This window comes from Acanthopagrus latus, chromosome 22, assembly GCF_904848185.1.
Source record: "Acanthopagrus latus isolate v.2019 chromosome 22, fAcaLat1.1, whole genome shotgun sequence".
NCBI classification, from domain to species: Eukaryota; Metazoa; Chordata; class Actinopteri; order Spariformes; family Sparidae; genus Acanthopagrus; species Acanthopagrus latus.
In genome coordinates, this window is record NC_051060.1 from 7,343,916 (window position 1) to 7,355,835 (window position 11,920).

At 40.9% G+C, this 11,920-nt stretch overlaps 1 protein-coding gene across 3 annotated transcripts; it reads right to left on the reverse strand.

The window, feature by feature from the left end:
• Positions 1 to 2,342: 2,342 nt before the first annotated feature.
• vgll2a (vestigial-like family member 2a) lies at positions 2,343 to 10,551 on the reverse strand. 3 transcript variants are annotated; one of them, XM_037086556.1, is made up of 4 exons: positions 10,350 to 10,551; positions 8,434 to 8,671; positions 6,047 to 6,538; positions 2,343 to 4,316 (listed from the first exon to the last, which is right to left on the reverse strand). In XM_037086556.1, the coding sequence occupies exons 1-4, from the start codon at positions 10,425 to 10,427 to the stop codon at positions 4,243 to 4,245; spliced, it is 882 nt and encodes a 293-aa protein (XP_036942451.1). In that variant the 5' UTR covers positions 10,428 to 10,551; the 3' UTR covers positions 2,343 to 4,242. The 3 variants fall into 3 exon arrangements, with proteins under 3 accessions (XP_036942451.1, XP_036942453.1, XP_036942454.1); XM_037086558.1 differs by having other exon boundaries at positions 2,343 to 4,527; XM_037086559.1 differs by lacking the exon at positions 2,343 to 4,316 and adding an exon at positions 5,378 to 5,476.
• Positions 10,552 to 11,920: the final 1,369 nt, after the last annotated feature.

Here is an 11,920-nt window from a genome sequence, read left to right on the forward strand (position 1 = left end):
TCTTTGTTGACCTCAAAAATATGGAACATTTCAAAACGAAAACGATTTTGAAATTTGAAGACTGTTCTCTCTGCTTTCTGGTGACCCTTAAAATATGAAAATGACAGATTTTCTTGTCAAATTATTTAAATTCATATTCTCAGAAAACAACACAGAAAATTTGCAGTTGTAAACTTGCCTAAATCTGTGTCATAAAGTAATATTTATCACCTGTCATTCATACATTCTTTGTGCAACCCCTGTGATTGACAATAAAAATCAATGTGGCTTTGCCTTGTACTCTTCTCTCCTGGGTGTCTGAAATATTCCTTCCCCTCTCCATTTCTTTTACCGTCTCTCACTCACTGAGGATGAGGCACAACAATAGCCTACTGCAAGCTTAATGCCGCAGTGTAAAAAAGTGGTCCAAAACCTGGAGAAATGCAGTAGAATTGTGACCCCTAGAGGAAGTGGGGAGACGGCAATGAAAAACGGGAGACAAAAATCAGGAGATTTGCTGGGTATGATTACGCAGCTACTACGCTACCAATGTTAGCTGACTAGGCCATCGAACTAGTTTAGTCATGTTGGTATTTCACCCGTATGTTGTGTGTTTTGTGAAAATTCTTGGTCCCTAAAAACAATGTGATGCATTTGATTTGACTTTTATCACACATCCATGCACCCATATCCCAATATGGTGGGGAAGAAATGTTATGTACACAATACTTTTGATAGGATGGCATTATCATTTAACACTAATCGTATACTAAACTAAACCTAATCCTGATTGTTCGAAAGACTTAAAAGCAACAAAAAGTCTGTCTTTGTCAGTACAGAAGTGGAGCCATGCCATGCTCTCACAACTTTTTGACAGTTGTGTGTGTGTGTGTGTGTGTGTGTGTGTGTGTGTGTGTGTGTGTGTGTGTGTGTGTGTGTGTGTGTGTGTGTGTGTGTGTGTGAGTGAGTGTGTCCTCTGTTCCCTTCACTTACATCTCACCAGTTGTCCCAGTATGGCAGGGTCCAGCTTGCACTAAATGCTCCCTTTATTGAGTTCGTAGGGTTGTTCTGGACACGGGACAGCAACAACAGGATCAGATGTTGGACTGACTTTTCATAATGTTGAGAATTTAGTGGTAGTCAGCCAAACATTTAGCTAACCAGTCTTAGTTGATCCCATGGATGCGACTTTGAGCAATTTAAGTGAATGAACGCGAGCAGTTATTTTTTCTTCTTTTTTTACTTACTAGAAACAAGCAAATCAAGTCACATTAGAAACATCACTGCTGAGGAGAAGTTGCGGTGCAGGCAGAGGTCAAGCTCAGCTGGTTAGGATTTCCTGGAAAAATGAGGTGGAGCTTGGAGCCAGAATGGCCACAAATAAAGGCCTGCTGAGCGCTGGCAATATAATGTCTTTCTGTTTTGGTAGTAGAAGAAACTCTAATAATCGATTTCATCATCAATCATCAATAATCATAATAATTTGCAATCAAATTTTCTATCTGTACTCCCAACTAGTGATGGGTTTGTGCTTTTGCACCATTTTAGTTCCAGTAAAAGTTGTGGTCCTCACAAATGGACCACACTAAGTATACAGATGTGTATGTGTTTGTACGTGTGTGTGTGTGTTTTGCTACTTTTTGGGACATATGTAAGATTCAAAGCCCGGGGGGACGAATGGCGCAGCTAAGGACAAAAGCCGTGCCCGTAAACAGCGGATATTTAGGTCAGTAGTTAGGGTCACGTAAGAGTTAAGCAAATAGTGGTTACATGTAGGGTTAACTCCAGGAAATCAATGTAAATCCATGTAATTTCTCTAAAAGTGACCCAAGTCTCTCTCTCTCTCGCTTTCTCTCTCTCTCTCATACTCTGTGTGTGTGCGTGTGTGTGTGCGTGCACGCGGTTGTGTGTGTGTTTCCACCGAGTTGAAGAGCAGTTGTCGTTGACAGCTGCATGGGAGCAGGGAGAGAAGGAGTCAAGTGGCTTCAAATAGCCGTCGTTCTCCTCATTCATCAGAGGAACCCCTCCTCTCTCTCTCTCTCTCTCTCTCTCTCTCTCTCTCTCTCGTCATGAAGACGTTTTTAAATCTCTGCTTTTGCCATAAAATTGTGTTTGATAAATGTCCACAACAGAGAGGTTAACACTGCAGTTCACAGTGGGTTAAATACCCAGTTTAGCTCATAAAACCGATTCATATTGAAGAGAAGACACGACGTGTGTTGTGCATGATTGCGTATGACAATAAAAACTTGAAGCATTGAAAGACAGAAAATATATGTTCTTCGACTGCTGCAGTGTCAAATTGACATTTTGTTTCAAACTCCAAGGAAATACAAAATGTTTTAACGCCTGAGGTCATCTCTTTTTTTATACACAGCAGATATTTGTGACATCAACTATTTTTTTTAATATAATTTAATGACTCATGAATACAACCAAAATAAGCAGGTGTTCCAATTTTTCATTTCTGTAATATACAGGTCAAAAGACATCTGGACATCTAGATTAAACACAGCCTATAGCCTAAATGTGGTTTATTTGGACATATTGACTGTCTGAATAACATGAAAATTGTGCTGCAACTAAAGAAAAAGTAATAAATTCCAAAGTTGACAACAAATTCTTGAGCAGCTAGTACTTGATAAATAACTTGAATTATTAGCTGATGTTAAAAATTGTTGTCAATTAATTTTCTGCTCAGCAAGAATGTAAGTAATTCTTTCAGTTCAGCTAACCTAAATTTGTTAAAATGAAATGAAATAATAATGATAATTATTATTTAGAACCAAATAATCTAAGATTTATTTGTCAAGATGTTATTTGACTTGCAAATTACCACATTCATGCTTACATCCCAATAACTAACATTACAGTAGTCTCCCAGTGCCATACTCTAACCACAATCCCCCCCTTAAAACCACTAGGATGCTGCTTAAGACACACAAAAACCCATTATGTGATCATTTGCTTAACCTTCTTCTGAATTTGATACCAGCTTCATGAATGGGTATGGAAGGAGCATCCACAAAAAGCTCAGTTGTTCACAAGGATGGGGTGACGTTCATCACTTTGAGAAACACGTGATTGTTGGAAGGATGTTACTACATGGCCTCAGGAACAACTTTGTAAAACTGTTATCGGTGAACACATTTAGTTTTCTATGCGTTATCAGTATGGGTGTGGATGTGCAACATAAAAACTTTATTTTTTTGTTTAGATTATAATGCAGAAAAAAAAGATCCCTGTAATTTATGATAATTACATTCCCACTAAAGTTTATTGATTCAGTACAGTGATGTCGTTTTAGATGATTATGTTTAAGTGTTGTATCAGAGTTATTCACCCTTTAATGTATGTCCTGATATCTAACCCAAAAACTGGATGAAAAGATCAGGCTCTAGTTTTTATTTATACTTTACACAGTGTCCCAACTTTTTTGGAATCGAGGTTGCACATATAAATAGTATTAGAATGTTTTACAAACTGCCATAGTAGGCTGTGAACTTGCGTGCAAGATATTTCTGTACTCAACTCTACGATCCGGAGGAGAAGCAGTACGTGGCCCGATAGATGCCAGTCTAACTGTGAATATGCTACTGCCAATTAATCTTCCCAAAGAGAATAACAAAGGTGTAATAATTACTTTTGTATTGCTTTGCTTTATTTGACAGTAGTGCCGACAACTGCACACTTGTAAATCAAGAGGAATAATTATGCGTGCAATAAAATGGAATTGGGACGTAGCTGGAGTAGTTTGTGACCGTTACTTGAAACTTTTTGTAAAATTGTTACATAAATATCTTTTGTTTCCGGTTGAAAACCATCCCAAACTGTTTATTTTAACCTTTAATGTGCCATAAATCCTGACAGTGTTTTCTCAGTTGACATTGAACCAATTGTCCATGTAAACCAAAGTGTTTGGACTCCTCCCGCCTGCTGTGCGGCCTCCTCAACACCAACGTGGCCTTTCCTCCAGCCATAACACTCCCAGTGTCTGTAGCCCAGTTGTCCCAGTGAGGCAAGTCCTGCCAAGTCCTTCAAGCGCTTGTCTTTGGAGTTTGACAACGCATGTGTCTCTGTCCGTCTGTCCCCAGACCTTTTTTTTTTTTTTTTTTTTTCCAGTTTAGGAATGTTGTCCCTGCCTGTTACAGAAGCACAAAGAGTCTTGTCTTTTGTCCTCTTCCGTCAAGATCAGATTTTCCTCTCTGCTCTGCGAGTCCACTTTTTGTTTCCACGCTCACTTTATATCCACACTGTTGGCGTTCAGCTCAGCAGGGCTGTGCTGCTGCTGCTGCTGCTGCTGCTGCTGCTGCTGCACAGTCCGCCGTAACAACGAGCTGCAAGTAGACCAGAAGCTGTTACAGCACAATACTGCCATCGGACTGAGTTTCAGTTTCTCTGTCAGTCATCCCATAACAGCAGCAGAGCAAACAGAGGAGAGCAGGAGTGGAGGAAAGAGGCTGAAGTAGGAGGTGAAGAGGGAGGGGGAGAGTCTCGGCAGTCTCTAAAACCAATACAAGTCCTTGCTCTTATCCTGTGCCTGCAGACCTGAGAGAGGAGGAAAGACAGGAGGAAAAGAAAAGAAAAGAGAAGGCAGTGGAGGAAGAGAAAAGGGAGATTAGAAAAAGAAGTGCAAACGTCTTGTTTATAAAAGCAGGAGGAACTGCCTGAGGCAGAGAAGGGATGAAAGCAGGACAGCAGAAAAGGAAGTTGACAGCTGGTGTTAAGGTGCTGAGTGACAGTCAGTTTGTTTCTTCAGACCACTTGTCGTAAGTTGATCTGGGGCAGGGAAAAAAAAAACCCTTCATTTAAATCTGGTTTCATGCTATAAAGGTTTTACTTGCTTATGCTTAACATCCTTAATGCTGCTTTTATTTAATCAGATAATGGGATAATTCATTACTAGTCTGAATGGTTGTGAAGTTCATAAATTAATCGAATAACCAGCTGCCTACATTACAACAGTCAAGGATGTAAAGGAAACAGGCTAAATTATGAAATATTTACGAAAATACCATAGCATTTATCCTCTTTAAATGTGCCTTTTGGTGATATCTCATTCATCTTTTGTTTTGCAGAACAAACACAACATGAAAGTAATTCTTCAAATATTTGCTTGTAGCAGCTTCTTTAACGTATCCTCTGTTATATCAGTGGATCGTGGTGTTTTGATGGTTGATAGAAAAATGTGGCAATGTGGTGACGGGGAAAACTCTTATAGTTTGGATAAGCTCCAACGTTAACAGTTCTTTTATTGGTACTTTTTACCGTTTTTGGTGTGATTTGCTATCACATTGGTTTTCCTCTCCTCGGCTGAGCTCCGAAACATTAACACACAGGGAGGGAAGTCAGCAGAGCAGAGAGGCGGCGGTGGAGACAGTGAAGTGAACCAGGTGCTGATTTAAGGGATACGTCAGGGCTTTTGATGTGGGGATCTATGAGGTACTCATCACCAGTCAGTGTGTTACCTGCAGAAGATGACTGTCAGTGTGTAGCACTGGCAGGAAGCAGGGCATTTTATTTCAGAGGCATTTTTGTTTTTCCGTTTAAATGTAAACTATGTTTTGAATATTTTTGGTGCTTTAAGTTGCTATTGAAACAGCCTTTTTCCTCCGGCACTGCATTCTGCTTGTGCGTAGGAATGGTTGAGGGGATTTGGTGCCAATGGAAAAGGCTTCTCCACATAGGGGGAGACCTGATGTTCATCTACTGCAGGTTACATACTGTTTTACTTTGTTTATATGTGGCAGACCCTGCCCTGAAATTAATCTCAGTTGCTATCATTATTATTTACCGCAGTGCCCCTTTAAAAAAAACTCTTCATCCCGATCCACGCAAAAAATCAGTGGGGTTTATTCTGGGCCCAGACCCATCCGCCATCCAAGTTTCCTGGAAATCTGTTTTGTAGTTTTTGTCTAATCGTGCTTACAAACCAACCACTCAACAAACAGAGAGGTGGACATGGGCAAAAAACACAATCTCATCGACAGGGGTAGAAATCGACTCTGTCTGGAGTAACAGCTGATGCCACCCTTAGCTGAAATAAGTTCTGAGGGAAAGAACTGACCTGTGTCCATGTTGAGTCCAATCTCCGCTCCAGCTCCGGCAAATGCTCCGCTCCAGGTCGACCCCGTCCCCGACTCCCCCTTCCCCCCCAGGTCACATGGCGAGGCGCTGGGCCCCGGCACTGAGCTGCCCGACGTCAGGCGGTGATGAGGCCTCACCGACGGCACCAGTAGAGAGCTGTATCGCGGGTCGAACGCCGTGCCGTACATCTCATGAACCCCCGGGCGTGGGTACGCTGAGCCCTGGGAGCCTATAGCGCCCCCTAGTGAGTAAGGGTGGTGGTGGTGATGGTGGTGGTGATGGGAGGGGTGCCAGGCGTCGGGGCTGGACTGGTGGAGGTGGCTGTGCAGGGAGGAGTACGGGTCCCCGGGGAAGGGGAGGTCTGTGTGGGGAGCTGACAGAGCGCTGCCCAGCGTGGAGGAGACAGACGGCTGGTAGGAGCTGTTCCAGAAAGACGGAGGGAAACTTCTCTGGCTCATCGGGAATGATCCATCTGAGGGGAGACATTAGCAGGGTTGTTTTATAGAGGTATCTTGTTTACTCTCCCTAAAAAGAGTTAGCCTCATTTAAGTCACCACAATTTCTATAACGTGAGGCTGAAACTTTATTCTTGACCTCTCAAATCATCGGACAGACGTTCCTTTTTATTAATCAGAAGCTTTTTGTGATAAATCGCATCCAGATGTGTCTTTTGGTTATAACTTATTATATATTTTGTAGAACAAATGAGATGATAACAAATTCTTTGTTTGAAACACCTCGGAAAACAATCACGTCAGATATTTGTCTGTAATTGCTTCTTAATTGTGAGAATTTGCTGCTTTTGTCTCTTCTGTTATATGATTATGACCTGGTATTTTGACTGTTGGTAGAAGAAATTAGCAATTTCAAGACTGGGGAAGACTTTGACAGACTTTTCTCAATGTGTTTTGACATTTTATAGACTAAACAATTCATTGATTAGTTGAGGAAATAACAAGCACAGCTAAATAATGAAAATAAGCATTAGCTGCAGCCCTAGAAATGTTCAACTTCAGGAATTCAGAGATGTTGAGCAAAGGTGCAGCATCTTGTATATTTAAGAATGAAAAAAAAAATATTGTCCTTTAATGCAGACAATAATGGAAATTTGCCCTCCACTGGTACAAGGCTCATATCCCCATGCAGAGCAGTAATACTTTGTTGATTTGAGAAAATGGGGAAAAATCCTGCAAACAATGTGCATTTAAAATCTCAGAGTGCTGCATTTCCTGTTTGTGGCTGGATCTGTTGCATTACACAAAGGTGCAGGAAATTAAATGAAAAGTCAGCTGTCAACTAAGGGAACAGATTACTTTTTGATTCACCAAAAGATTGTTAAAAAAACAACAAAGACATTAATCCCTCTGTATAATTTTTTTTATCATCTTTTTATATTCATATAAAAAACTAGGAGATACCGTTTAAGACAGCTCTCCCTTATCTCTGTAGCCGATCAAGATCAATATAAAAGATTCCCATGTTGACGTGACACTGAAGAGAGGCGTCCGTGAGAAGTTTGTGATAGACACAATAAAATAAAAATGAAAAAAATTGAGAAATCCCTAAGAGCTACTTAAAATGCTTAGTCATTTGACAAATTACTTAAAACATGCAGCACTTGAGCTTCACCATATTTTTATAATATGCAGTATTTGTTGCATGTTATTTGCTCCAACTCATGTTTTAACGTTCTATTTCTATGTTTTATTTTTATTGAAATGACAATATTTAATCAAATGTTACCAAGTGGAGACCAAGACGAGGTACTGAATCCTGGAAAATGATATTAGCTGTTAAATTGCCCAACTTGAAGGGACCGAAATTACATCAGTTTACAGCAAAAACATAACAGAATATCCAAGAAGCATTCCAGCGTTTCATAGGTTTCACTGAAGTCGATGTTTTAGTGGCTTTCAACTCGACAGACACACAGATCAAATGTGCCAAGGACTTTAAAATCCAATATCAGTGGATCTTGACGGCAAAAAAGTGCGACGGCAAAGATTTGTTCTCCGGACCAAAAGTCTCATTTTCTATCTGTTTTTTAATCTTTGAATGACAACATTTGATCAGATCTCACCATGTGGAAATCTATGAAACACCAAGGTGAAATACTTCATCCCTGGAAATGATATTGGCTGTTCGAACGCACAACTGAAGGAACCAAAATTACATCAATCCACATGACAAACAGTCCAGAATATCCAAAAAAGCATTAAAGCATTTGCTCGTTTCACCGGCTTCTCCATGCCAACAGACAGACAGACACACACACACACTCACACACACACACACACACACACACACACACACACACACACACACACACACACACTCACACACACACACACACACAGTCATACACACCTCGTACAGCCTTGTGGCTGCTCGAGGCGGGGTATGCAGTTGTGTGGCTCAGGGCTCGGCTGAAGTGCTCGTCCACCACGGCGCTGATGTCTCCCTGAAAGTAGGTGAAGAGGACGCAGCGGGAGCTCAGGTACTCGGCTCCTGGCGGCAGCTCCTTGTCCTCCTCTTTGATCGCCTGGGGGCCGAGCCGACTGCCGCCGTCCTGGGGGTCTTGCATTTTGGAATACAAGGCCAGTTTCTAAGGACATACAGATCGATTTAAATGTGTGTGATGAAACGGTATGTCTCTATCTTATGTCCTATTGGCACACTATCATTCTTCATAGATTTTAAATGTTTGAATGGAGGTTTTCTTGATCTTAGATGCTATAAATGAATGTGTGACACTTGACCTCTATTCCTCATAAAAATGAGCTTTTAAAAATGTTCTTTGCTGGGCACAGAATGTGTGTAATAGCAAATAAAGTAACCTAAAACTCCAGGTATTTATTCGCAAACTGACCTAAATTATAGAAATACATTATATATACACATTAACCCAAGGTTGTGGCTTTTATACATTCATCCAAGTTGGTGTTGGAGTTTAAATGACTGTCAGTTACAGCTAGTAATGCACTATGGTTGTGTTAATATCATTCAAATATAATATTTGTACCTTCTTCACTTATTACTGCTGCACACAATGACTGAAAGACCTTCAAACTTTTGCTTTTTTTAAATTTACTTAGAGTCAAAAAAAAAAAAGTCAGAGATCATAGTGCAGAAACTAGACAAACATGAAAAGAAGTTACTTTCAGACACTGAACAAATATTTGAAAATAATATTATATGAGAAATGTATTAGATAAATGATGCAAAGCGATGATTTTATTAAAATCTTGCTAATAACCAGTGGAAATACATACTATTTAAGTGTGGTGTGCAGAACGAGCAGGCTGTAGCTGATCCAGAGTCTGTTCAGGTGACGGACAAAGTGGGTTTTGGCACTATGTGAAATATTCCTGGATGTTGACTGAGAGGTTTTAACAGAGTGAAAAAAAGACCTTTAACGGGTTTAGAAAGGCCTCACACTGACCTGCTGCGCTCAAACTGACACACGTGTGACATTCAAAAGGGAAATTATTACTGTTTCTTAATTATCTGGCATCTAGTTTGACAATTATGCGGGGAAGCGTGGTATCATGAGGCAAAACGCGATGAGATATATAACTGATTCTGATCCTAAGTGACCTGTTTTACGCGCAGTAAGAAGGAAATTAGACGTTACGCTGTGTGTTAATGATTATATTCAGCAATGTATGACCGAGCCAAGTTCTAAAAATATGAAATTATTTTCATGACCCATTATATCTGTCAGTTTTGAATTTAAAGAAGCTTATTTGGGTGTGTAATCGTTAAAGGGACAACAAAATACATATTTTCCTTCTACTGCTGATTATCCAGAGAGACGGACAATTATCTGTGCACGGACTTGTAGTGGAAGTAGGAAGTAGTCTTATTAAAACTGGAGGAATTCGATTAACAAACACATAAATATAGTAAAAGTGGCCCAATTAAAAGTTTTACATTCGCTTCATAGTTAGAGCTTTACGCACCGGAGGAGTTCCTCCACGCAGCGCGCACACGGAGTACGTCGTGCGATGTTTTAAAGGCTGATTCTCAGCGTGTCTAACACAGTTTGTACGACATAAAGAGCTTTTAAAGTCTGTGAGAGTTGAGTGTTTTAAGTTGTATAACCATACCATCCACAACTAACGAATGCATGTGCAATAATATGTGCGTAATCCCCAGTATCTGCGCGTAAAGAAGTTTCCATCGGCGGTTCCGTGGAGTTCAAAATAAAAGCACAAAATAAAGTTTTCTGTGCTTTCTGTGAAGTCGTCAGCTCGTTAACACAGTTTGTGTGTGATCCGTACCTGGTGGTGATATGGGCTGTAGGAGCTGAAATAAGGCTGAGGACCAAACACCTGGTACATCACATCCAGGCAGCTCATGGCGAAGAAATCACGGAGGAGAACCAAGCGTCATGTAGAGGGAGAGCGGCTCTGTGCGGGCGGAGAGGAAACATTAATCCCGGCAAGGGCGGTGGTGAAGGACAGGTGAGAGTCTCCCTGCTGCTCTGCGCTCTTAACGCGCTGAACTGTGGCCCGGCGCGCTGAGGAGGAGGAAACCCCCCCTCCTCCCTTCACACACCCAGCCTAACGCCTCCCTCCCACCAATCAGAGGCCAGAGCTCCACCTCTGCCTTAATGGGCTTTTAATTACAGAACAGCAATCATAACATCTATTCAGATCCAGATATCACCTGACAGCAGGGGTTGCTTCAGCCCTGTAAAACATTTTAATGATCCAACAGATTTTATATTTTGGCTAATTTTACATAAATACTCCTTTCTGTGTCTCACTGTGTTTATTGTGCACCCTAGGAAAGCAATCATCATCATATTTTGGTTTATATTTCAACAAAACAAGTTTCTCCTGAGAACTAGTTTATTTTTTATTTGAGGTATCCGTTACATTACAGTTTCCCTCAGCACCGACTCACCGAAGCTTTCAGTTCCCTCAGAAGTGCACCTACTCACTTCTTCTCTGAGCTTTTAACCACGCCTGCTTTAGGGTTATCGTGTTCAACCAAAAATGAAAATCCGGTCGTTATCTTCCAGCCCAGTCTCGAGGATTTAATGTTAAGCAGTTAACGTTTCTGCAAACCACAGAGATGTCTGAGGTTGACGTGCATGCCAAACGTGACATATTCCACATTAAATGATTATTAGCTGACTCTGACATCAGGGGGTGGAGGGGAAGGTGGTGGTTTTATTATAGTCGACAAAGCTGCCTAACGGCTGACCGCAGTTTGAATCACACAGATGGATAGTTTCAAGGACACCTGGAGATATTTCCAGGCCAAAACTGAATATTTTTCACGGGGGGTTAGACCATCTACCTCAGAGATCGTGGCGACAAATAGGGTATTTTATGTCAAACCCTGATATTATTCTAACCCTGACACGGTGGTATTGTGTCTAAACCTAAGAATACCAGCGTCGTGGCGAAGAGAAAAATAGAAAATTCACCCTAAACAAATGTAAAGTTGCAACATAAATTAACATTAAGGTTTCACTTATCTGTGGCTTTGGAAAAACATACTTTGCTGACACTTATTCTGTAGACTGAGTTGTATCTGTAGCCCTCTCGAATGCTCCAGTGGTAGATAAAACATGATAAAGTGCCCTCTTACATTCGAGGAAACATAGTGAAGTGCTTTCTCTTAAACATAAATAGAACACGACTCTCTGTGCACCGGTGCCCCTCAAATTTTTTTCGCCCTCGATGCTCAAAAATCCTGAGTCCGTCCCTGCTCATGCTAATGTAAAGTCAGGTGAAGTTTCATAGTCAACAAAACATTTCTGGAGCTTCACGGCAAAACAGTTTTGAAGCATTCTCCTTAAGGACTGAAGTAAATCAGGACTTGTTTTTAAAACGTGAAA